The 27,456-nt window shown below is 39.5% G+C and overlaps 2 protein-coding genes across 3 annotated transcripts in view; both read left to right on the top strand.

The window, feature by feature from the left end:
* The first annotated feature begins 232 nt into the window (after positions 1-232).
* On the top strand, positions 233-24,275 carry ABCB10 (ATP binding cassette subfamily B member 10). 2 transcript variants are annotated; one of them, XM_048486354.1, is made up of 13 exons: positions 233-868; positions 4,074-4,274; positions 5,843-6,045; positions 7,229-7,363; positions 7,990-8,136; positions 10,121-10,256; positions 14,121-14,216; positions 16,145-16,354; positions 17,451-17,530; positions 19,031-19,211; positions 19,411-19,467; positions 21,068-21,102; positions 22,428-22,559. In XM_048486354.1, exons 1-12 carry the CDS (start codon positions 529-531, stop codon positions 21,088-21,090), a joined length of 1,809 nt encoding a protein of 602 aa, XP_048342311.1. In that variant the 5' UTR covers positions 233-528; the 3' UTR covers positions 21,091-21,102; positions 22,428-22,559. The 2 variants fall into 2 exon arrangements, with proteins under 2 accessions (XP_048342311.1, XP_048342301.1); XM_048486344.1 differs by having other exon boundaries at positions 237-868; positions 19,424-19,467; positions 22,428-24,275.
* A 1,420-nt stretch (positions 24,276-25,695) lies between these two features.
* Positions 25,696-27,456, top strand: part of NUP133 (nucleoporin 133) — a 32,039-nt gene continuing 30,278 nt past the window's right edge. Inside the window, exons 1-3 of the mRNA XM_048486330.1 lie at positions 25,696-25,931; positions 26,485-26,603; positions 27,070-27,173. Coding sequence (XP_048342287.1) covers positions 25,762-25,931; positions 26,485-26,603; positions 27,070-27,173 — 393 coding nt within the window. The 5' untranslated portion in view covers positions 25,696-25,761. The remainder of the gene's footprint in view (positions 25,932-26,484; positions 26,604-27,069; positions 27,174-27,456) is intronic.

Here is a 27,456-nt window from a genome sequence, read left to right as displayed (position 1 = left end):
TCTTTCCCTTTATGCTTCCCCGGAGGTAAACCGTACTGAGCTCAATAGGGGCCTGTTATTACGTGAGTGGTGCGTAGAGCTTTGCGTGGGTTGTTCTGCTTAACTGGGGGTCGCTAGGGAGGCTTTCCATTCATCGTCCAAGCGCGAGCGCTGAAATACGGGCCAAGTCTCGGCCCGTAGCGGCTGGGAATTCACAAGCTCCTCGCGACGCAGCTTTCTTCGACTGCTTCCGCCGAACTGCCGAACCCCTTCGCCGACTGCGGGGCGGGGAGGCTGACGAAGCGGCTGGTGCGCGCCACGGACAGCAGGGGGTGCTGCCGGGCCCCGATCCCTTCGGGCGGGTCGTGGCCGGTCGGGAATGATAGCAGGAAGCGGCCGCCGGGAGCCTTATCGGCGGGCGGCAGGAGGGGAGGGGCTGGGCCGGGCCGGGCCGGGCCCCTGCTTTAGGCGGGCCCGGTGAGGGCTGTGAGGCGCCGCCTTGTCCCGCTCGGCTCGGAAGCCGCAGAAGCGGTCTCCTCCTTTTCCTCCATGGCCGGCTTGGCTCCTCGCCTGCCCTCGCTGCTGCTGTTGTGGCGGCGCCGGCGATGCTCCTCCTGGGCTCCCGCTTCCCTGGGACGAGGCTGGGCCGCCTGCCGCTCACCGAGCAACAGGTGCTGGCAGGCCGCTCTGCCCGACGTCTTCCGCCTTTTCCCGGCCGCTAGCCCCAGCGCCGCCGCGTCCTCTTGGGCAGCCGCTGCGGGGAGCTCGCGGGAGAAGTTGGGCGAGCCCACGGGGGCCGCGCGGTCTCTGGCTGCCGGGCCCGGAGAAGGAGGCTCGGACGCCAGAAGGCTCTTGGCCCTGGCGCATCCCGAGCGCTGGAGATTGACAGGTAACCCCCTCGCCTTCCCCTGGCGCGCGTGCGCTCTTTCTCTCTCTGTCTTATCCTTCGCCTGGGCAGGCAATTCAGCCACAGTCTCACTCTCACACTCGGCTGTGCCCCCCTACTCTGGTGCCCCTTCTGGCTATTCTGACGTGATCGCGAGTGATCTTTCTGGAGAGGTGGTGTGTTAAGTCTCCTAAATAAAGTAAAAAAAATGAGGCCTGTTGTACTTTTAACATAATATATTTTTTTTATTTATTTATTCCACTTTTATACCGCTCTCCCCCAAATTGAGCAGAGTAGCAGAAATGAGACCATGCACAGTTGCTGTTTTTTTAATAAAAGAGTTTACTTTCTATTAGGGAGGGTTTACATGGAAGAAAAATAAAGAACAGCTTCCTATTCTAAAACTAGCTTGGTTACATAGCGCACCATGTGATCCCACATGGTGCCCATCTAACAAGGGAAAAGGTTTTACCTCCTGTGGTTCAAACAAAGAAACATACTTTGCTTTTAACTTCTGTCTGTGTGACTAGTCTCACATAGGCAATGCTGGGGTTAACTCACCAATAGCTTAATCAATGTACTGGCCATAAAACACTGTGGCTAATTAGCATTCATACGTTGGGCCTGAATTGTGACAGACACTTGCAAATACCAACAGTGCCACCATGAAGGTTACCTAAATTTAATACAGCACAATCTTTGGAAAGTCAAAGCTCACAGTTGGGCCAAAGACATAGGAAAAAATATTTCATTATCAGATTGGGGTAAAATTTGGAAAAAGAATAATAAATTCACTCTGTCTATAAATATAAAAGAAAATTTTGTTAAACTATTTAACAGATGGTACTTAACACCAAGTCGGCTAGCTAAAATTGACAAAAAAAGGACGATAAATGCTGGAGATGTAGAAAAGATAGAGGAACATTTATCCACATGTGGTGGACTTGCGAAAAGATAAAATTATATTGGGTGAAAATTGTAGCGGAAATGAATAAAGTATTGAAAACAAAGATATTATTAAAACCAGAGATTCTCTTGTTGGGATTGACTGAAGATAAAATAATTACACAGAATGAAAACCTTTTTCTTTATATGACAACAACAGCGAGAATTCAAATAGCGAAACATTGGAAAGATAAAGAAGCACCGACTCTACAACAATGGGAGAATAAATTACTGGAAGCTATGGAACTAGATCGACTGACGTGGAAATTAAGAGAAATTCCGGAAAAGTGTGAAACTGTTTGGAAACCGTACCTAGATTACCTTAATAGATAAACGTATTTTAAGAACTAACGAAATGATTATCAATTTGAAGCATAAACCATGAGTTGAAAAATACCTAATTAAAATAATAATAGCTTATATATAAGACAATTTAATAAGCTATTATGAGATTATATAATGGCTATGAAAACCAAACACAATAAAGAAAAATAGATAGGTTTTGCTTATAGGACTGATCATTTTAATTTTATTAACCAGATGCGACTGCAAAAAATCTGTCGTATACTGTATTTGTTACGCTTAAGGTCTGTAACTAATGTTTTTTAAAGTTGAATTGAGTTCGATATTAGACTCAATTATTGTTGTTATAATTAAAATTTCAATAAAAAGATTAAAAAAAGAAAGTCAAAGCTCACTTCATGAAATATTATGTTCACAAAATATTATGTCAGAATACATTGTGTTGGTCTTTAATTGCAGCGGGTCTGCTCTTTTATTTTGCTGCAACAGACTACCATGGCTTCTTCTTTGGACTAAATAAAACCTCCCCCCGCACCCTGCCTTGTCTGTGCAATGCACTTGTTAGGAATCATCGTTTCCTAAGAGGGAGTGTCAAATTTGTTGTACTCTGGAGGAATTGGAAGAATTTTGAGTCCTATCAAATTCTCATAGTTCCTGTGCACAGTATTTTATACTGCCAGTAACCTCTTTCAACTCCCTTCTTTTGTTGCAGTATGCTGGTCTCTTAGTACCTAATCATTTGTGCCTGAATACCTACACCACACACATTATCATTTTTTCCATCTTTATCCTGTTCTATTACTTTCTTCTCAGCTTCCAAGGGATTATCTCCTTCACTTTTATTGTGGACAGCGGACCTCACATGAGGGACTTGTTTGTCACTTGCTCAATTTCTTCTGTACTTTGTAAGAATTGTGTACAGCTAATTCAATCTATTTGCACGGGAGGATTGAGATTTGCAAATGTTTCACATTGCATTCTCAAGCCAGAAGGGTGTTTCTGTACAGCATACAAATGGTTTTGTCTGTGAATCCATCGTTTATGTTATGTGGCTCATGCAATTTGGTGACAGTACCTAAGGGTTTCTGGTAAATGCCTAATATGGAGATGAGCCACACTGACATGGACATGTGATATGCCAAAGAGGCAGAACAGGGTACTACAGTCCTCAGTTCTATAGTCCTTGGTTTTGTCCTCACCACTACCCAGTGAAATGAGTTAAATTGAGATGCTCAAAGTCTCCCAGTAACTTTCATGGCAAGGAGGGATTTGAATCTGGATCTTTCCAGGCCTGGTCTGAAATTAATCACTATATCACACTGGCTCTTTTTGAAATAGGTGGCCATGCATTTAATTGCTAATTCCATTATTTATTGTTAATTGCATTATTCTGATCACAAATTGTATTATTGTCCATTTGAGCCAGAGTGTTGTAGGGGTTGAGAGTGGTGGACTCTAATCTGGAGAACCAGGTTTGATTCCCTACTCCACAAGAGCAGCAGATTCATCTGGTGAACTGGATTTGTTCCCCTTCTCCTATGTGTGAACCAGCTGGGTGACCTCGGGCTAGTCACAGTTCTTCAGAATGCTGTCAGCCCCACACCGTTGTGGGGAGAGGAAGCGAAGGAGTTTGTAAGCCACTTTGAGATTCCTTATTGGACAGAAAGATGGAGTATAAAACCAAACTTTTCTTCTAATTCATACGTATTATTTTTTCTGTACTACCTCTTCATCATATGGTTCTTGAATCCGTATATTCAGTAGCTGGATCCATTCAGATTACCATAGTTGCTCATAATTTTATCTCTACTTGACACACATGTACTTTACAGTGGAGATGGTGTCTTATGCAAAATTCATCTGTGTTAATCTTACATGGGACAGAGGAACTATAAAAGGGAAAATGTTTCATTTTGGTTGTGTGTGTGTGTTTTTTTGTTTTTTTTGCTTTCCCCCCTAGCTGCTGTGGGCTTTCTGACAGTTTCCAGTGTCATCACTATGTCTGCCCCTTTTTTCTTGGGGAAGGTTATTGATGTCATTTATACAAATCCATCTGGTGACTTCACTGACAACCTGTCCAACCTCTGTGTCTTGCTAAGTGGAATCTTCTTCTGTGGTGCTGCTGCCAATGCAACCCGCGTTTACCTCATGCAGACTGCAGGTAAGAAAAAAAGAATACATACCAAATGAAGTTTCAGACTTATGGTCACACATTTAAGGTTATATTCTTTGGTTTAATTGGGGGGAAATTGCTGTTCCCTAATTCTATTGGGTCAATTGCTGTTGTAGATCGGAATTTCTGTTTATAAGCATGCATGCTCTGGGGAGGTAGGAAAAGGCTCTCTGTTTTTTGTTTTTCATCCTGCATAAATAGCAGGTAACTAATGTGTATGGTAAGAACTTGAGCATTTCTGGGGCTTTGTAGAGGCAGTTTGCATATTGTCCCCAGAAATTGCATACCTTGTCTGATTTACATTTATATAAGCTCAAGACCAGACTATTGAAGTATCTTGTTAATACACAAAGGCAACAAGTAAAACATGTATTTGATATCAGTCTACCTTAAGGATTTACAAAAGAAAACCTGCAGAAATTAGTTGCTGGCAAGATTTTGGAAAACTTCCAGAGCAATGAGTTTCAGATTTTCAATACTAAAATTTACTATATGAATGATGTTGATCCATTTTCTTTGAACAATTCTGGTAGAGTTCGGTATCTATTTACAACATTTATACCCTCCATTTGCCTTCATCAGGTCCGTTAAGCTCCATTAAAAACATACATAATTAAAACATGTCTTAGTCATTAAAACCAAACATTAGTAAAATTTTTGCAAACAAAGAATATAATAAACTATCTTTATATCTGCAATGTTGACAATCTCATACTAGACCAAATCATAATTAAGTTGATATGGTATTTACATTTATAATCAAAGCTAAGAGGAAGTCCAAACTCTCTTTTCTCTTTTCTTCTCTTTATTTTCTTTTTCTTCTACTGATCTTTTCTTTTTTTCTCTTATCTCCTTCTGATCCTCTTTGCCAGCTCACGCTTTCTTCTTTTTCTTCTTCTCTACCCACACCTGCTTAATTTCCTTCTTATATTCTCGCATATATGATAACTCTTTTTATGTCTCACAAATTTGATGGGTTATCCACTCTTAATTTAACGGTTGATATTATGTAATTGATGAAACTCTCCAGATATGTACAATTAGATTTTGTGAATGTAAAGCTCTGGCAATTTTCTTGTAAGAGAAATAGTGAGACAACTGTAAATCCTATCTTTATTGTATAAATATGGATTTAATCTTTAATAAAATATACATATAATTTAAAAAAACAAACAAAAATACATCATTAAAACAATTAAAGCTAAGCTAAAATACACATTCAGAAACAAAAACAACTATTTATAATCCGATTACAAATTGGAAGGGCTGAAGGAAGTGCAAATATATTTCAATGTTTTCTTTTTTAAAAAAAATCTTTAAAAACAAGTAAAATTCTCAGAATTTCAAAAAATTAATTGACCTTGTACCATTTGTTGCTTTGTCCAAATATTAATTGCAGAGAACAATACAGTTCTATCATATATATCCTCCTATTCCAACTGGCTGTTTTCTGTTGCTTTTGTTACAGGGGACCAGTTGTGGATCATTTGGGGGATTAATAATGTTTCTAATGTGTAAAACCTTTTTAGCTGTTTGCATATTCTTCACCCCTTTAGGACAAAGAATTGTGAATCGACTAAGAGCAACAATGTTCTCATCTCTTTTGAAACAAGAAATAGCTTTTTTTGATAAAACCAGCACTGGAGAACTGATCAATCGCTTATCTTCTGACACTGCACTCTTGGGCCGTTCAGTCACGGAAAACCTTTCCGATGGGTTAAGGGCTGTGGCTCAGGCTTCAGTTGGCATTGGGATGATGGTATGTCTTCTTTGTTTTTATCACTTTGCCTCCTTTATTCTGCAGGTACAAAGTGCCCAGTATGCAGGGTGTTCAATACTCTTCTTGTGAAGCTGTTGTCCTTTGTAGATGGTACAAATAAACAATGTATATATTAGATAAAAAAACTACTACATAGTCACACAGATAGGGAACCATGCTTGATCCAGGATTGAGATTCTTCTATACATCTTTACTATGCCAAGTAAAATCACACTTCACCACTTGTTTCCTTTTGGTGGAATTAGAATTGTCAAAGATCCCTACATTTTTTAAAAATGTGAATAGTGGAACAAAGAGTGTGATGCATATGGAAGATCCATATGGAAGAACTGTTTCTGCACATGAAAGGTTCCTCATGCATGGAAGCGCACCCACTGTGTTTAAAAAAAATAAATTGCTCTTCTTTTAGGATTTGGTCCTCAACTATCACAGGGTCAAGAAATGGAACGCGAGGCTCTTGATTTGTACTGCCCGTGTTGCAATGCAGGCATTCAAGCAGCTTGCTCTTTGTGACGAGGTGGAAGGAGATCACAGGTGTGAGAGAATCCAATCTGTAGCAGGATTGCATTGTTGTTTCATAGTACCCTTTTGTGATGCAATTGCATCATGCAATTTGGGTAGAGCTTGCTCATGAAGGGGAGTGGTTATGTTTGCTGTTGTAACCGCTCTACATCTGAGTACAAATGCTGCTTATGGTATTGTTGAAGGCTTTCACAGCCAGATTCAACTGGTTCTGGTGGGTTTTCCAGAACCAGTTGTGTAACAGACTTCCCTCTGTGATATACCTCTGAAGATGCCAGCCACAGATGCAGGCAAAACGTTAGGAACAAGATCCACCAGACCACGGCCACACAGCCCAGAAAACCCACCAGAACCAGCTGCTTATGGTGTTTGCTAATGGTTGTAAATAATATTGCACAACAACAGGGATTGGAAAGTTTCACTTCATCAATTCTTACCTTGTCTCTGTGTGACTTATATTTGTTTAGAAGATTGATTTTTTCATGTCCCTGCTGTATTGGAATGCTGATAACAAAAATAATTTAAAAGAAATTTACAAAATGTTTCAGAGAAACTGTACTTACATTGTTTAATTCATAGATCTAGTGGAGGCTATTTAAATGCAGTACAATGTTGATACACATTTGCTTTTAATTTGCAGTTTTTCGTTTCTCCCAAACTTGCTATGTTTGTTCTGAGTGTGGTGCCACCTCTGGCTGTCATAGCAGTGATTTATGGAAGATATTTGCGAAAACTGACTAGAATGACACAAGATTCCCTTGCAGAAGCAACACAGGTAGACTCTTACCCTGTTTTTTTGTTTTTTTGAGAATTGAAAGATAATGTTGGGTCAAATACCTTTTTATCTGAATTTTGCCTGTAGACAGATACTTTTCATTTTTAAGGGATTCTGTGATTCAAGCATAAAGGTTCACTTAAAGAAAAGATAGCAATGCTGGGGATAGCTCATAGAGGCTGAGGTACAATCAGGAGGATGCAGTCTTTTTCATTCCTTCCCCTTTTAGCTGGAAGCAGAGCCTGAACTAGGAAGTTACTGAGCCCGACTTTGGTCAGGGAGGGTGGGATATAAATGTAATAGATAAAATAAATTAATTCCCTCATTGGTAGAGTATAATTTTCCCTCTTGCTTTTATTCATTCAGACTTTGTGGCACAGTTTGTATTAGTACTAAATTAAAGGTGTATCTGCACTGACGACCCCCCCCCCATTTCACCATTCTCCGTGCACTTCAAACCATTGTGCAATGAATTATACTGCAAACAGTTAGCTTATCATCAACAGAAATCTGTTTCAGCTGTACAGTTTTTCAATCCAATGACAAAAATGTGACAGTCCATCTGATCACGTTTTCAACCATACCAAAAAGCGAGCTAGCTGAATTACATTGAAAATCTATTACAGTTAGCAGAAGAACGGATTGGCAATTTACGAACAGTTCGAGCTTTTGGACAAGAATTAAATGAAATGGGGAAATACCAAAGCAGAGTTGATTATGTGCTGCAGCTGGCCAAAAAAGAAGCAATAGCTCGAGCAGGATTCTTTGGAGCAGTAAGTATATGAAGAAGGTGAGGAATCCACAGTGTTTGTGTAATGTCTGTGACTTTTTCTTGAGTGTGTGAATGTGTGGGACATAGACACTGTTGTTCTCAATTTCTGTCTGTAATTTAATATATTGGAAATAACTTTCTGTCAAGGTATTGTAAGCCTTTAAAATGAGAGTTACATCTCCGGGCCTGGCACAATCATTGCATTTTATAGAGGGCATTTTATAGAGGGCTTCCATGTTAGCATTGCCAGTATCTTTATGTAGCTGCTGTCAGGGACATAGATAAAAAAAATTAGGGGGGGTTGAGGGGGGGGCCATGCCCCCACCCTCCCTGGGGGGCGTGGCCACACCTCCCCAAGCCCTGTCCCTGGCCTCAGTGCTTATAAAAGCAGCCCTCCGAGGCCAGGGATGGCAGACTCTCCTGCCCCCTCCCCCCACTGGCTGGGCTCCCAGCCAGCAGCCGGCAGTTCTTTCTGCCCTCCCCTCTGGGCAGAGGCGTAGCTAGGAAAAATGGAGCCTAATGCAAAATCTGAGTTTTGTGCTCCCCCATGGGCGGCCGCTGTGATGCTGGAATCCACCACCAAACAGCATCACTTTCAATGGTGTTTAAACTAGGGAGCCCAGATTTTCCTTTTAAATCCACCTTAAAGGAAGAATCTGGGGTCCCCAGTTAAAACAACATTGAAAGTGATGCTGTTTCGGGGTGGATTATCCCCCACCCTGAAACAGCATCATTTTCAATTTTTAAACTGGGGACCTCAGATTCTCCCTAAATCCATTCCAGAGGGGGTAGATTTAAAAGGAGAATCTGGGGAAATTTTGGGGGGTGCCTGCTGTCAGGGGTGCAATTGTTAAGCTAGCAGCACCAAAATTTCAGTGTATCTTTAGGAGATTCTCCTGATGATACCACCCAGGTTTGGTGAAGTTTGGTTCAGGGTGTCCAAACTTATGGACCCTCAAATGTGTAGCCTCCATCTTCTATTAGCTCCCATTGGAAACAATGGGGGATGGGGGCACCCCCTTTGGGAGTCCATAACATTGGACCCTCTGAACCAAACCTCACCAAACCTGGGTGGTTTCATCGGGAGAGTCTCCCAACAAATCCCTGAAATTGTGGTGCTGCTAGCCTAAAAACTGCGCCTTCTGCTGGCCAAAAACAGAAAAAACACTTTTAAAATACAAAAAAACACAAATGGGAGGTGGAGCTTCGGATATGTAATGGGGGGGTTGAACCCAAGAAACACCCCCCCCCCTTACCTACATCCTTGGCTACTGTGGAGAATTCTCAAACTGCTTTTTAAACTCCTCTTCAGTGTAACAGATAAACTGGGGGTCGGAATTCTTTAACTGGAAATTCAGATCTCTACTGTGCTGGTTTGACAGCAGTTTCCTGTTTAAATTTCTCTTTCATCAGACGTTCATGTCCTCTGATCTTTCCTAAGAGCAATTCTGGGACTAAGGATATATTTCTTAAGGGAAATTTTTAATGACTTCTTTTTACCACCAAGGCTAATGGTTTTATAATTAACAAATACGAATGATATTTTGTCTCAGAATGGGCAGCGCACAGGGACAGCACAAGAATAACATGTAGTGTGTGAAATACTAAAGTTATGATCAGGTTTTCAGAGATACTTTCTAAAATGTAATCGAGTTGGTAGTGATATTCCTTCTCTTTCACACCCCTGTAGGTTGCAGTTGCCTAATATAGTTATTCAGCTATATCTCTGAGAAAGACTATGGACAAAAGTGTTAGTGCTTTCTGTCTTTTTTATTCTTGGCAGTCAAAGCAGTTATAGTGCTTCTTCCCCCACCCCCATGCTATTACACAACTTTGGGACAAGCCAGAACGTATGGATTTTCAAACACAAGTACTTGAAGATGAGAGTGAATATGGGAGTATTTTAGAAAGTGCAGTTTTGAAGGATTATAATATTTTTGTTACTTTTTCAGCATGGATTGTTTTCCTGTTTTTTCTCCCTTCAGACTGGACTATCTGGCAATTTGATTGTGCTCTCTGTTCTGTACAAAGGAGGATTGTTGATGGGCTATTCCCACATGACCATTGGTGAACTGTCTTCCTTTTTAATGTATGCCTTCTGGGTTGGCATAAGCATTGGAGGTATGGATCAGAAAATGTACACTTGTTTAGTACTTAAAAATAAAAATTAACATAGACAAGGTGCTAGTTGACAAGAGAGCCATGGGTGTTTAAAACAGTTCCTATAAACATTTTATGAAGAGATTGTAGCCATGTGTCTGTTTTGGAGACAACCTCTCCTTTTAACTCATAGCAAGTTACTTCTAGTTTGGTAGTCTACCACAAAATTACTGCAATCCTTTATCTGAAGACTGTTTAAGATTCTTTAAAGCAATGTAGTTGGTATGAATGATCTGGAAGCATCATACATGGAGTCTTTGCAAAGAATTTGCATCAATAAGTAACCCTTGTATATATACTGCAATTTCACAGAAACAGTGTAGAATATGGTATTAGTAACAAACTTCAACTTTCTGAGAATCTTTCCTTTTAAAAAGTTTCTAGCAAGTATTGTTGCAAAGGTTTGCTTGGAAATGGGTGGTTCTTGCAGAAACCCCAAGGCAGGTGTGGCTGATAAGATTTTCTGTTGCACTACCCATCATAATTCTTAGAAGCTCTCCAAAACAAAAATAAATGACTGTATCAGTAGTAGAACAAACTGGAGTTCTGCAACCTATTTGCATTATGTCAATTAAATGCATTTTCACAGTTTATGGAAGTTGTGGGCAACTTTTCTTAGTACAGATTTTTAAATTGTATAATATCAGTAAACTGTTTTTCTTCTGTCTGACAGAAGCACACACAAATTGAATTCGAGTTTATTCTGTCAGAAAATAAATGAACATCCACTGGTACCTCGTTTTGTGCAATTGTTTTAGGATAAGCATATGGCAACAGTGGTTTATGTAATGCGGCAGTATTGTGTAGCAGCTATTCCATTATCTGTAACCGTAATTGCTGTTGTACGAAAATCTTAATACTTGGAGCATTCTGCTTTCTGAGAAGCAGAATATTTTTAATCGCTTTACTGCAGCTGAGTCAGGGTTATGCATCTATGAAAACTTGATTGCAGAAAATAAAGATGGTATTCACATTCTTTTCTAATGCTTGCTGTGATCATACAAATTGGAGCCAATTCACTCACTCAGTTGAGCACACTAGAAGGTGATCCATTCAGTATTCAATATATTGTTGAAGGTTTTCATGGCTGGATGTGGCCATGGTCTGGTGGATCTTGTTCCTAACGTTTCGCCTGTATCTGTGGCTGGCATCTTCAGAGGTGTATCATAGAGAGGATTCTGTAATAAGAGAAGTCTGGACACAGTGTATAACAGACTTCTCTCTGTGATACACCTCTGAAGATGTCAACCACAGATTCAGTCGAAACATTAGGAACAAGATCCACCAGACATCAATGTTTCCACAACTAATCCTCCACCAGGAGACTCAACATTCAGTATTCACTTGCCGGAAATCTGGGGCACTGGTGTTGGAGAGTATCCAGATAACTTTGTTTCTACAGGCAAGTGAAAATGTGTGTGCTGAGGAAACTTCCTAATTGGCTAAGAGAATTTTCCTCCAGGTTTTACTTGGAGCTAGTTAGATTTTCTAGAGTTAGCAACTGATTTAAAGGAGCTGAACAAAATACAAAAACACCATTGCTGCCAATGTTTATACTCATTACTTGATCATCAGTGGTTAAACCAGGTTTGCAGGGTTTTGTGTTGCTTCAGAAAAATACAAAAACTATTGAACTAGAGACAGTAGTAAGATAAAAGAAATAGGGTCTCTTACACCACTTTTCAATAATTTAAAAAAACTGTTCTACATACTCCCTTCTACCATTATTGCAGGTATCAACCCAATCTCTTAACACTGAGGTTGACTCCTCCTCTTAGAATAATCATGACAACTACAGTTAGGCATGTAAGAAGATAAATTTGTCTGGAGATTCCAGGAGGAGGGTATGACTTGTTTTCAAACGAAGTTTGGTGCCAAGGACAAGAGTTCATCCAGTGCTTTTTTGTTTGTTTGCAAAATAACACCTGAGCTGCTTTAAAAAGTACTAGGACCTCCTAATATTCATTTTTCCAGTGGATATCCTTTCTAGGGCCCTGACCGGATGACTTTCTTCCTACTGGAAGCCATGCTGATTTTCACGATCTAAAAAAGATTTTCTGAATTAGCATGTCTGTTATACAACTTTGTAAACATCTTTCCACAGCTGATTTCCACAGCTGTCAAGAAACACTGGTGGTACTGGCTAAATTAGATTGTCTCCTGTATTTGACTCACTCCTAAAAAGCAAGTGCTGTTCAGACTGTATTGTACTAGGATTACAAGCTTGGTACTGGTTATTCAACATCTCCGCTTTGGTGGGGAGAGCAGGGTATTAAATGGAATAAATAATACTCATCCTCATTTTTTTCCTCCTCTGGCTATTTAGAAATTGATTTTAAATTATCTTTGAAAGATGTATTCTTTCTCCCAGTGTATGTCCAGATGTTATGAGCAGTAGACATATGTGGGCATGCCCGTACAGTTTTCAGTACCAATATACTTCTCTTTGTGGTTGTGACTTTCCATACAGATCTTTTTTTGGTAGTTTTGCAAAATGTGGGTGTTTTCACGACCCCCCCCCCCCCCCGATTTTTTTCAAGCAACAGTCGGCTTCACTATGTCTGCATTACTTGCTTTCACAGAATGCCTCTCAGGCATGTTCCCTTGTTTTGCTGCTGCTGCCTTCTCATTCCATTGATCCATTTAGATCACAGACAGCATTTTCAAATGTATATTAATAAAAAAAGAGGCGGGGGAGGGGGAGAGCGTGAAAGGAGGGAATCCTTCAAATTGCCAAGACTAAAGGGTATAACTTGTAGGTGGAAAAAATCCAATGAAACCACTTTGAACTTAGCAATCAAATATTTTGAATGTATTCCAATAATATCTACAGTTGAGATAGCAATAAATTGCAACTAGCCTAACTTCACCAAATTACATTCAAATGAATGCACATGAGAAGGTGAGCAGGAGAAATTTAAAACTCCCAATGGTCAGCCTTTTGGTAGGAGGAGAGTCAGTGGGATGCAGTGAGATTCCACAGTGGGGAGCTGGTATGTACACTGCACAAGTTATACAGGAGGCCTTGGTTTGTGAAAACCACATCCTCTTTAAAATGTACATCTGTATTTATTATTAAAGCTGTATTTATTATTAAAGTGCTTCCCTTTGTACCATTCCAGGAAAAGCACTAATTCCACTACAGTAAGTCAGAGCCCCTAATGATCATGGCAGAGATTACCATCTTCCACGCAGCACCATGGCCATCTATTTAGTACAGCTGACTTTCAAAAAGTTCTGTCCTCTTAACTGCCTAGACAGCTAACAACCTACTCAGAGAAACAGCACATCCCCTCCCAGTGCACCATGACTATTCTGCACCTAAAGCAACACAGACTGGAATCCAACCCATGATGATTAGAGAGCTGTGGTCAGATCTTCCTAGAATTTTCTACAAAAAGTTAAGTGTAGCTGTAGAATGCCTCAGTGTGGATGGAGGCTGCATTGCAAGAGTTTCACCTATCAAAATAAAATTACTCCTTTCACTTATCTTGAACGGGAGGAAAAACCTCAATTTCTCTCCCCTCCTCACAAAGCTGCTCATAAAATTATGGGATGACGTTTTATTTGCAGTCACATTGCAGGTGTACGTTTGGTCTTAATTTCACTTCTATCTATCTGTACAAATTGACTGTTTAAAATCTACTTTGAAAATATTTGTCTGGACTTATCCTTTAAAACGTGCTGGACTTGTTTTTCAAGTTATGCATTCACAAAATAATTTGAATGGGCATTTAGTAATTGAGGTTATGCCAGTCTGCATGTCCTGTATGTTCTTGCTCATGCATAACAATAGCTTGGTGTTTTTTTCCCTTCTTTTTAAAGGCTTAAGTTCTTTCTATTCAGAGCTAATGAAAGGATTAGGTGCAGGAGGGCGTCTATGGGAACTTATTGATAGGAAGCCGGAACTTCCTTTTAATGGTATGTGTGTTTTTTAATTATAGTTTTGCAAGGCTTTTTAAAAACTTGTCTAATATCCAAAAATACATTAGCTGTTTTTCTCATCAGAAATGTTGCAAAATGATTAATTTCATAATACAGTATTTAGAAGAAGAGTTGGGTTTATATCCCCCCTTTCTCTCCTGCAAGATGACTCAAAGGGACTTACAAACTCCATTCCCTTTCCCCCCTCACAACAAAAGCCCTGTGAGGTAGGAGGGGTTGAGAGAGCTCAGAAGAACTGTGACTAGCCCAAGGTCACCCAGCTGGCTTGTGTTGGAGTGCACAGGCTAATCTGAATTCCCCACATAAGCCTCCACAGCTCAGGCGGCAGAGCGGGGAATCAACACGATTCCTCCAGATTAGAGTACACCTGCTCTTAATCACTATGCCACTGCTGCTCCTTTAAGTGATAAGCATTTTAAGTGAGAGCCACATTGGTTTTGGCAACAAAAACAACTGTCTTGTGACACATGAAACTCTAATTTGTTGTGTAATTAGCTTGTTATATGTACAAAATGGCAAACCCAATGGGTATTCTTCTCCGTAGGGAGTGGGAATGGGGAAAATGCTTTCACACAGTAAAGTGGGGTTTTCACTTTTGAAATTTTGAGGGGTGGCAGTGAGCATCACCCCAAAATGTGACAAGAGTAGAACCACACACTATACCTTCCTCCTCCCTTAGTGCTTTGTAACACTAATATGTTAAGTTGCTTGGGGTGAGACTTGAATCTGGAAGATGTGGGTTCAAGGCCCCCTCTTCCATGAATTTATTGTGCACATTGGGCTGGTTATTGTTGTTTCGCCTTTGGCAGCTCATTTCTTTTAGTGAGGAAGTAACTTCAGTAGAGGCTGTGAAAGCGCTTTTCAAATTAGAAAGGGCTTTTAAAAAAAAACCATGATAGAAAGGAAAGACTACCATTAGATTTACAACCAGTAGTAGTATGTACAGCTGAGGTTCCAAGGAGGTCTGGATTTAAGGCTGATGGGGGCTGATGGCTTTTAACTGCATTTTGCTTCTGTGTACTTCTCAAGGCATCTGTTTTGGTCACCTATTCCGCATCTAGATGCTGTTGTTCCTTTTGTCCTTCTGCCCAATGAGGCTTTATAACCAGACTTGGGAGGGAGGAGTGGCTTTGACCCAACCTGCTCATAAGCAATGAGGTCATGTGGAATTTCCAGAATCTGTGTTAGTAGTGGAATACTACTGTGCTTAGTGCTGACAAAGGCAACTGGGGCATGCTGTTCTTTTGTGCTGGGGGCAGGTTGACTTTGGTCACCTTATTACCCAAATCCATAAACACCTAGGAGTCATTGCAAAGTATCCAGTGTCCTTTATTTTTGTGACTGTGATCTAACAATATCAATGGCAGTTCATCAATCTGCTAACTAGATACCTTGGGGGAACTCTGGAGTTGTTCTTGACCAGCAAGTATGTTTATGAAGAAAATTTACATCAAAGTTTACCATAAATTGTTTTTATTGCATCCATTCTTTTGTGGTTTCCAAGCCCCTTTTACTGGCTGCTGGAGGGGGATGACTCCTCATCACAGCAGAATAGCTATACAGATGCAGACTACCTGGCCTTATGAAAGATCAGAAAGATCCCATGTGAGCAGAAATGGATCATAGAGTTGGAAGAGAACCCAAGGGCCATCAAGTCCAGCCCCCTGCAATGCAGGAATACACAATCAAAGCACTCCTGACAGATAGCCATCGAGCCTCTCTTTAAAAACCTCCAAAGAAGGAGACTCCACCGTACTCTGAGATAGTGCATTCCACTGTCGAATAGCCCTTACTGCCAGGAAGTTTTTCCTGATGTTTTCTTGGATCTTCCAAGAGTTGTCATACCACAATGTTTATTCGTGGTATAGTTGTAACATTGTTGCTTTCATTTTTGTTTAATTCAGAGGGAATAGTATTCAACCAGGATGCTTTCAGAGGTACACTGGAGTTCAGAAATATTCAGTTTGCATATCCAACTCGTCCAGAGACTTTAGTTTTCCAGGACTTTGCTCTTACAATCCCAGCAGGCTCCGTCATGGCATTGGTTGGCCCAAGTGGCTCTGGCAAATCGACGGTTGTATCTCTCCTGCTTAGGCTTTATGATCCAATCTCAGGTAAGCAAGCAAGTATTTGTTTATCTGGACCCTAAATAATAAGTACACTTTGATTTTAAGACCAAAGCTGTATTGCTTGTATTGTTTTCCTCTTGAAAAGGAATAGTTGTCTTGCTAGCTTGCATGGCTTCCTGTATGCAGTGACTTCCGGATAATCCGGTTTTGTTTCAAAGCACTGGTGGTACTAAGGAAAGGGCATCAGCTGATGCCCCTTGAAAGCCAAAATTAAATAATAGGAAGGTTTTTGACCTTTTTGGTCCTGAGTGCTTTAATTTATTCATCAAAAGAAAAATAATAATGAAGCGGGTCTGAAGAAACATACTAAGTTCATCTTGGTATGTATACAGTGTATCTTGAGGCAACATTTCAGACGAGAAAATGGCTTGTATTGCCTATGAACTGTTATGTAGAACAGAGTATAATCAGTTACATAAGAATGGATACAGTACTAATCACTGCAGTGACGATTAGTGGAAATAGAAGCGTATCATACAGAACTTTTTGTTCCTGTTAAGTTTTTGATACCTTACACTTTTAAAATAAAGTTTAAATAGTATAAGTGAAGTATATGTCGCCAAGTTGCCTTTTAAAATGTGCAAGAATTTCCATGTGAAATTTCCATGTGAAATAATTTCCAACTAAAGTTGTAGAGGTTTTTTCAAATATCTCAAACTATAATTAGTATATCCCACCCCCAGTATATCAGCTCAGTTATTTTTGGCTACTGGAAAAATTTGTGACCATTTTAAATTAACATGGCATTTTCCATATTAGCCTTTTTTAATTATATTTTCTGTTACCACAACACTTGGAAATAGTTGGATCTGCAAGAATCATCATTTGTTGCTCTAGAGACATAGATGTCACTGAAGAGTCAATTGGTATAGAGTGATTTTTTTTTGCTTGTGTTATGTGTTACAGATACATAAAGGAACTAATATTCCAAATAATAAGCACTGCTGTTATATAAAGTAACTTTCAGCATATTGTTGTTCAATCTTTATTCAAGCTAATTCCTCTCTGCTACCTCTATTCTTTCTCTCTTCCTCCCCTGAGAGAGAGAGAGAGAGATAACAACAATTACTTGCTTTAACAGGGGCCATTACTATTGATGGTGTTGACATTCGTCAGCTAAATCCTCTGTGGTTCAGGTCTAAAATTGGAACTGTAAGTCAGGTAAGAAGATAACCACTTTAACTCCTTTTAAAAGTGCTTATTGACATATTTAAATCTGTTGTACATAATAGATGAAGTTTTGAGAAGAGTGGTGTGTGTGTTTTTTAGCCCTCCAATTAAGAACCAAAGAACTCTCTCTACATTTTTTGCTATATATAGTACTGGTTAGTACTGCTAACCACTTAAGTTAGAAAACTACTTGTTGCTGAGGTATTTGATGCAATGGGCTATAGTTTATAGCTTTTTCATATAATATGCCCATACACTGCAGCCTAATTATTCTCTCTTTAAGAATAACCTTAGTCTCCCAGAATGTACTCAGTGATACACCACAGTGATTACTGATGTTGGCTTCTGTGAAAGTAGGGCAGAGATTTGGCTTTCTATCTTATATTTTTTTTGTGAAGGGAGGCCTTCTCCTGCTCTGTCCCTTTGATCATACCTCCTAGCTCCTTATTTTACTTAGAAATTATTGGAAATTATTTTAAATCCTGATTTGTATGCTATGTAATGTATTTATTTACACTGGACTTAATTTATTAGTTGTTAGCTGCCTTGAGCTGCACCATGTTTAGGAAAAGGTGGGATAGAAGTCAAATAAATAATAATAAACTAAGATGTGAATCATGAGTACACTCATTTGTACTCTGTTGGGGGGGGGGTGTAGTTTCCTTGGATTTTCCCCCTGTACATCCTCCAACCATACTATTTTTAGAAATGTTTTGTCCCAAAATCCATTTCATGTAATATTTGAAATTACACATGTATGTACTACAGCCAAGAATACAACATGTGATCTTAATATTCCTGTGCTGAACAGAAGATTTTCTCCTGTGAGTAAAACTAAATGATTACTGTAGGTCTACTTGCTTGATCCCAGTGGATTCCTGTGTGGCAGATGATTGCTTTATCTTTAAAGAAAGTTTTAAAAACTAATCTTGGCACACTGGTTTTGGGCAAAGAAAAGATTCTCAATTCTGAGCACAACATTTTATGATGTCTGTGGCTTTGAAGAGATTAACATTTGATATAAAAATATCAAAGCTCAAAAAATATGCTATCTGTTGAAAGGATAACATTTTCCAGATTCAAAATACTGTGATTTAATGAGCTAAAACAAGTAACTTCCATTAGTGTAAACAAAAAAGGTGGTGCGGAAGGATTCTTGAAATATACACAAATATATCTTCGGTACTAATTGAGTTACTGCATTTGAAATATTTAAGCTTACTAGTTACTTGTGGTGTTCTAAATGCTTAGTCATCAGCTTTCCTGTCATATTTTGCAGCACAGGTATATTTATGTGGCTTAAAAATAGCTTAAAATTTGTTCTATGTTACATTTTTAAATATTGCAAGTCACCTCTGTACACATCAGTAAGTATGATGGAAAACAGTTATTCTTAATTTGTTTGCACAAGACTACTTTTCTTTGTAGTGTTGTCTGGACATGTATTGTGAACCTGTATCACCATACACGCTGTTCTTTTACATATTCTAGGAACCAATTCTGTTCTCTTGCTCTATTGCTGAAAACATTGCTTATGGTGCAGAGGACCCCTCTCTGGTAACGACCAAAGAAATCGAGAAAGTCGCTGAGATAGCAAATGCTGCTAATTTTATCCAAAACTTCCCTAAAGGATTCCACACTTTAGTTGGGGAAAAAGGTGTTCTTCTTTCAGGTATGACTGCAGTTTTCAGACAGCATTGGTGCAGCAAATGAGCTTTTATTCTGGTGTTTAAGTTTTGTTACTAATGTATTTAACAAGCCTTTTAAAAACTGGTCCAATAAAATAAGAGGAGATAAATTGTGACTGCTTTTAAACCATAGTACTCATTAAGAGAGAAAATGATGACACTGTTTTAAATCTTTAATAACAGTTTTTTATGTTAGGTGGACAGAAACAGCGCATTGCGATTGCTCGAGCTCTTCTCAAGGTACGCCTGACTGAAACCAGTTGGGTATTTTTCATATATCTGTGTTAAAGGAAGGGAAAGGTTTATAAAGAGGATATAAAGTTGGCTAGTACTTGGAATTGGAAATATGTTTACGGCAACATCATAGTTATTATATATTTAAATTTTCACCTGTTACTTTTATAACCAGTATTGCTTTTATATTCAGTATTGCAGAGCCAGCATAGTGTAGAGGTTAGGAGCAGGTGCCCTCTAATCTGGAGAATGAGGTTTGATTCCCTGCCCTGCCACTTGAGCTGTGGAGGCTTATCTGGTGAACCAGATTAGCTTGCGCACTCCAACACATGCCAGCTGGGTGACCTTGGGGAAGTCGCAGCTCTTCGGAGCTCTCTCAGCCCCACCCACCTCACAGGGTGTTTGTGGGGGGGAGGGAAAGGAGATTGTAAGCCCCTTTGTGTTTCCTTACAGGAGAGAATGGGGGTGATATAAATCCAAACTCATCTTCTTTCTAGATGAGGTAAAAAACAGATTGTTAGTAGAATTAGTCTGCTCTGTCCCCAGCTTTGTGGAATACTCTTTCCAGTGAGACCAGGGCCCTGTGGGATCTATCACAGTTCCCCAGAGCCTGTAAGATAGAGTTGTTCCACCAGGCCTAAGGTTGAAGACAATGACAGTATTTATCCATCTTAGCTGGTATCCCTTCCCCTTCTGTTTTTTTCTTGTCATGACCTTAAGGTCAAAATTGATTATCCCATATTTCACTGGGTTCATTTTAAGGCATCATGATTATTATTACATTTTATTGGATTTTATTAGAACGAATGTTGTGAACCTCTCTGGACCTGCTGTGGCAGGGAAGAACAGTCTAAAATCATCGACAGACAGACAGGATAGGACATTTTCCATTGGCCTGTTTTTGTAGGAACAGTCCATAATGAGTCTAGGAATATATTCATTTTGATCAGAATGTTATAGTGCAATACTATGCAGAATTAGTCTTTAGCCTAATTTCAACGGGGTTAGACTGGATTAATATCTAAATATTTTTACTGATTCCACAGTCATATTAATTGCATATCAGTCATGGCATATGTTAGTCTCAGTTTATGAATGTAGAATTCTTCTTGCTTCTTGGTAATAATGATTCCAACCTAAAAAAACTTTGCTGGTAGTAAGTCCCATTGAAAATATCTGAATAGGATTTTGAGTAGACCTGCTTCAGATGACACTGTAGTTTAATTAAATTGAAACTCACATCTGTACATAGAAGCAAAGCTTTGCCAAAGGAGTACATTTTGGAAAGGGATCTTCTCCCCCTGTTGAGCAATAAATATTCTGAAATATTTGTGCTCTGACATAACTGAGACCCAATTGATCCAGAAGCTTACTATTTTGTATTCCTACCGAATATAAACCTTTCACCATTATATTAGCAGTAGGAATGATAGAGCCATCACAGAAGCAAAGCATTTCACAATGTGGTATTACGGTTTTCATGATAAGATGTCTTGATCTATTCATTCTTCCTAATTAAATGAATTTTCTAATGTTCTGCCTTAAATTAATATGCTAAAGCAACCTTCACATTGCCCAACTGAGTCCATTCCATTTTGTTTTTTAGAATCCAAAAATTCTTCTTCTTGATGAAGCAACAAGGTGAGTAAAATATACTGTAGTTTTCGTTATGAGGACTAATGTTTAAATTGGGGAAAAATGATATTGAGGCAAAGTATTGCTGAAGGTTTTCATTGCTGGGATCAACTGGTTGCTGTGGGTTTTCTGGGCTGTGTGACTGCAGTCTAGTAGTTTTTGCTCCAAATGTTTTGCCTGCATTTTGGGTTGCATCTTCAGGGAAATGTCATGATAAGACATGGCCCTGAAGATGCCGGCCATAGATGCAGGCAAAATGCTAGGAGCAAAAACTATCAGACTACAGCCTGAAGAACCTATCACAGCCAGACATTGAGGCACCTTGGACTGATTCTCATCTCGGCTAACTGATCTTGTGCCAATACATTGATTGTCGTTTCTTGTATGGAAATGAGCATTTTGCTTCCCAATCTCTGTGCTACCTTTGCAGACCCTCAGTCCAATATTACCGGTCCTGTACCACCTGCATTGGCTGCCCATCGAGTTCCGCGTCATGTTCAAAGTGTTGGTTTTGACCTTCAAGGCTATTAGTGGCCTTGGACCTACATACTTGAAGGACCGTGTCTCCCCATATTGCCCCGTTAGGTCCCTCCAATCTTCGGAGGAGAACCTACTGGAGGTCCCCGGTCTGAAACACATCCAGCTGACCTCTACTAGGGCCAGGGCTTTTATGGCCCTGGCCCTTTTCTAGTAGAACAGGCTCCCTAGGGAAACCAGGGCCCTGCAGGACCTTCAAAGCTTCCGCAGGGTCTGTAAAATGGACCTGTTCCGCCAGGCATTTGGCCAGCTGGGTTGATTATGACCCTGGGCGATGAGCCTGGTTTGGGGGGGGGGGGGTTGTTTTTTGTTTGTTCTTTGTTCTTTGTTTTTGTTTTGTTTTTTACCACCATCTTCTACAAAATGTTTCATAGAATATGTCTAACCCCCAAGAAATTATCACATGTATAAATCAGTCTCCCCTATATATTGGAAACATAAGTGTAAGGTGGGCTCTTCCACCTTTGGTGGATATGTAATCAGGCAAAGAAATTTTAGGCAAATATTTATTTATTTTAGGCAAATATTAATTAAGTCCATAATTAAAGTAGAGATAAGCTCTACACCAGAGTTATTTTTATTAAACGTAGTAAAAACAGGAAGACAAAAGCTTGACAAATTATTACTTTATATGGTTGCTAGGTTGTACGCTCAAACCTGGAAACACCAGAGAATCCCCTTGGTGGACGACTGGTTAATTAAACTACTTGACTTTGCAGAAATGGATGAACATCCCTAAGAATGATTAAGAGAAAATAACCTGCCTTTTTTGCTTCCTTCTCTTCATGAACTAGTGCTTTGGATGCCGAAAATGAATACCTCGTCCAAGAGGCACTAGATCGACTTATGGAAGGAAGGACTGTCCTCATTATTGCCCATCGTCTTTCCACCATTCAGAATGCAGATTGTGTTGCAGTTCTTGACCAAGGCAGAATTATTGAGTGTGGAAAGCACAAAACACTGCTTGCAAATCCAGATGGACTTTTCAGCAAACTGATGAAGAAACAATCTTTCGTCCAGAATAGTGAAAGTGTTACAATAAATGTAAAATCCTGAAAAAGAGCTTTTTGTTACCAAATTACAATATAAGGAATAGAAATGTAAAACATTTCCAATAATTTACGTTTCAAGTTATGTACTATGTATACATTTTATATATATTCTTCCCTCAGCAGTTTCAAAACTTGGATGTGTTAATCTTTTTATTCAGATTTTTAAATAATTGTATGTGTCTGAGAACATCAACATTGGGCTGCTTTCAGATTATAAATGTTTTTCTATTTTTTTAGTTAATGGATTCAGTATGAGTGCCTACTTGATTTTTTTTAACATTAACTAAATTACATTCTAATTTTACAGCTGCATTAAAATCACATACTGCCCTGGAATCACTTCTGCAAAGTGTCATTAGAATTAAAATTGGTCCAGAGTTTTGAAACCGAAGCTGCTGAACGTGGACCAAATCCTGGGCAATGTTAAAAGCGGTGTTTTTCAGTGGGAGGTCCGTGCATATGCAATAGTCCCAGTTTCAGTCCCTGGCATCTCCATTTGAAAGAGACTACAGGCCTCCTTATGACTGGCGACTTCCAGCCAAGTTAGATGGCGCTGCTCTAGATGAACCACTGGTCTGACTTAGTGTAATGCAGTTTCTATTAATATATGTACCCTGAAACACATCCCACCTAAATCATGGCAGCTGCTTTTGTTCTCTCTCATTCCTCATAAGCCTGAGATTGCATTACAAGTCACTTTCTAACAAACTAAGCCTGGATACAAATGTCATCTAATGTAAAACATTAACATTGAACTAGCAAATAGGTTATGGGTAGAATGGGTTAAATAATGGAATACTTTGGAGAAATACCTTTTATTGGCTGGCTTAGTGCAGAGGACAAAATTATTACTAAATGCTTTTCCAGTGTTATTAAACAGACTAAAACTTGGATAGCCAAAGGGAGCCAAGTAGTTGTCCATTGTTTTCCTTTAAAATGGAGGCTCTTAACTTTCTATCAGGTCAAGTTATATTACAAGGCACTGACGTTTTAACATAATGAAAAATGCTTTTGTTAGAACCATAACTTCCCTGATAGAGTTGAGATTAAAATAATTTTTTTCCAGTAAGACATTTGATCAAAATTCTAAAAGTGCTTGCATGCACGTTCCACTAAAGCTATGTAGACTCTGTTGCCAAATATATTTGGAATAGCCACCTTCCTGATCAGTTATATCTGAATTCTTGAACATTTCATCGATGTTAAGAGGCTGGATTTTAATTTATGTGTTCGATGTTGTAAAATAGTATTATTTACATATTTATAAAACAACCGTGCAGGCTAGTTTCAAAATAATTTCTGTATTGCACACTGTAGTTCATGTTGCCAAACTTGCCTGTGCTGCTGTATTTTACCACCTGTTGCTACTACCAGGGGGAGGGGGGGGGGCTTAGTTCATTTACTGTACCAAAAAAAGAATGTCTATGCTTTGTATATTGTCTCCCATCAGATTTGTGGAGATTTTACTTCTTTAACAGTAATTTTGTAATTTCTATAAATAAATTTTTTAAAATGTACACACCTTAGACATTGTACAGGGAATTACATTATTGTACAGCATAACATTAAAAAAACCAACCCCTGAGCAAAGTTTGTGGCTAAAGGGCTTTCTTTAGTGCCTAACTATTCCTTCATGAGACCAGTGCTGCTGATGCTTACTGCAGAGCCCACACAAAGGTGAGCTGTTGCTTTAAACAACTTTTAAAAAATGACAGAAGCACTGACAGTGGCGAATGTGCCCTTGAATTTTTTTTGTGATGTTATGCTAGTAGTAAGAGGATGCGTTAATATTTTTCTGCAGATTTCATGAAATGTGTTTTGAAAATACAGTATTAATTACTTAGAGTGTGAACCCTAGTAACCTTTAGTAAAAATGGTATTGGGAAGAAATATTGCTCAATATCAGAACTGTGCAACTGTTCCATAGATCAAATCACTGAGCAATGGCAACTGTGCAATAACCTAAACAGAGCATGTATCTTAACACAATTCACTTCTTTTCATTTGATTCAGCTTTATTATATGTGGCTAGCTAGTTTAGGACTGTCATATTACCTGTGTAGAACAAATGGAAATGTAGTGCCTTCTCTTCCATGTGAAGCAAAAAGAGGATGCTGTCGTAGTCTCTTTACATATGTGTAAATTGCAGCTTTCTTCTGAATATTAAGTGTTGTTTATATACTGTCTCACCAAAAAATAAATCGAGAATTATATATTACCGGCAATCTGTCATTTCCTGGACCACCTTCATTCTAGAATGCTCCATTTGTGTCCTGGTGCCTACCTAGTTCTATCTCCAAGGCACTAGGGCCCATGTGGAGCATTCTAGAACAAAGAAGGTCCAGTAAATGGTGGATTAATATACAATTCTGGTTTTATATTTCGGTGAGACAGTGTACAGTGAACTGAAATGAAAACCTTTGCTCATGCTGAAAGATACTTGATGTTCTAGAGACCAGAGCACTAACATACAAGCAATGGCTTTCTAACTGACCAGGCCATAAGCAGTGACTTCAGCAACTTGTTTACATACAAACAGTTGACCCTTTTATAACTGAGTTGTGGCAAACACTTGCAAAATCCCAACAAATGTAAGTCTTCCAGATTGTGGTCCCTCTTAGATAGCACCAGATTGAGATTCTGGGCTTTGCACACTTTCTCAGATGGAATCAGCAAGTTGGAACAAAACCACCGCTACTGTGTTGCCACAAGTTAGCTGTGACTTGTCAACATTTCACATCAACAACAGGTTGGCAGCTGGTCTGCTTTGTGCTCGCCGGCCTCACTCCCCTCCCCAGTAGAAACACTTTGGTATTTCTTTAGAAAACTAACAGCACATTTTCAAGACGAACCAGCGACTTGGAAGTCACAGAAGAAGAAAAGCAGCAGCCCTGGCCCGGCAATTAGGGAACTTCCAGCCTTTCTCCGCTAATTGTAATTGGGCAAATCGGCTAAGGCTTTCAGCCAATCCCGTCCTTGAGAGGACGATGACGTAAATCTGAGCGCGCGAGGGAGAAGGACGCCGTGCGCCAGGTTTCTAGCGTTGGAGTAGTGGTGGTCACGGCCTTGGTGCGCGATGTTGCATTCGGCCTCCGGCTCCTCTCAGACCGCCGGCGGCGGCGGGTCGAGCCGAAGAAGCCTCCGACCAGGCGGTCGGAAGAACCAAGCCCTGGCAGCGTCGTCATTCACCTCGCCCTCCCTTTTCTCCCCGGCTTCTAGGAGGAACTCCGGAGCCCTGTCTGCGCGGTGAGTGCCGGCCCTGGGATGCACACTTGGCGCTTAAGTATGCGCGCGAAATATGCAAGGCGAAAGGCATGTCAGCTTGTTACGTTAGACTCATTTCGTGCCTTGATAGTCTAGTCTGTCTGGAGTTATAACAAGCAGAGGATGCTTTTGTGTGCGTTATGTGCTGTTCAAGTGACTTCCAACGATGCTATAAGTTAATGCCCGCGAAAACGGCCTATCATTAACGATCTTGGTCAGTTTTTTTCTATTAGGATGTGTTTAGGAATAGGCTTTTTCTCTTGGATGCTGTCGTTACTGAATTGCATAAGATCTGGCAGTTGGGTTCATGTTGCTCTGTTTATAGTAATGAGAAATGTGCAGCTGTCTATATAAGTCCTGATTTCAGTTGAGAGCCGTAGTAGATCTGCTTAAATAGCTGAAGAGGATGCATTCTTTGTTCCAGCAATAACTAGTGACTGAAACAACTATTTATAATTAAACGGTTATTAAAAAGAATAAATAACATTAATTGAATGAGGCAAGAAATCCTGAAAATTATTCTTCTTCTATTTAGAGGTACACCCACTAGAGTTATCCACCATCCTTCAGGAAGTGAAACTGTCAACTATGATGTGAAAGCTTTTGGAGCTTCTTTGCCAGTGAAAGTAATAGAGGCCTTACGAATGGCAGAGGGTGAGTGATGCAGTCTTTTAATGTGGTTAAAAATTTATGTAATGGTGAAATTGCTGGTTATTGATTCCTAATGCCAACACAACTCAACACCTGTAGATGTTGGGGATCTCTGTTTTAAACAGCGTTGAATGCATTTTGAGATACAAATATACTTGGCTAGTGTTTGTAATTATACAAGAGAGATTGCTATACTCCTTTCAGGAGAAAGATCTAAGTGTGGTCGTGTGTGCCTCAGCAAAATCAATTCACACATCTCCCGGGATCTTTATGTTGTGCAGAGTATGTTAATGATCAGTGATGTTACTGTTATTACTTTTAACATTTTTTCAGTTAGTTACTTTGCATGTTCTCTTTTCCACGACAGCATTAGCTACACTGATTGTCATGTGGTAAAATGTAAAATGCTGTTGGAAATCTTGTTAACCTTGCATTTGATGCATTATGTCTGTGAATTTGTTCTTTTTAGCTGAGGATCTTGTGAGTGTACAGTTGGATGAAAGTGGATGGGCTTGGCTAGTCTACAGAGACAGATTGATTGTTTGGAAGATGAGTCAGTCACCAGTTGCTAAGGTAAATCAGCAGTAAGCTAAAGTATCTTAATGTAAATCTTTGTTCTAATCTTTAAAAATTTAAAAAAAACGTTAAAAATCTTTGAAAAGTTTAAACAGCAGGACAGTTAAGCATACTGAGAACACTGTCAGTAGTATGAACCCAACTGAGATGTATTAATTAATTTATTTAAAAACTATTTTATGCCAGCTTTCCACCCAATCAGGATCCACTTGAAATGTCTGACCTAATAAAAAGAATCATGTTCCAGATAACTTGCAAAGTATACTTGTCTCTTAGGAAA

This window comes from Sphaerodactylus townsendi, linkage group LG01, assembly GCF_021028975.2.
Source record: "Sphaerodactylus townsendi isolate TG3544 linkage group LG01, MPM_Stown_v2.3, whole genome shotgun sequence".
NCBI classification, from domain to species: domain Eukaryota; kingdom Metazoa; phylum Chordata; class Lepidosauria; order Squamata; family Sphaerodactylidae; genus Sphaerodactylus; species Sphaerodactylus townsendi.
This window is presented reverse-complemented; position numbering and strand designations above follow the sequence as displayed.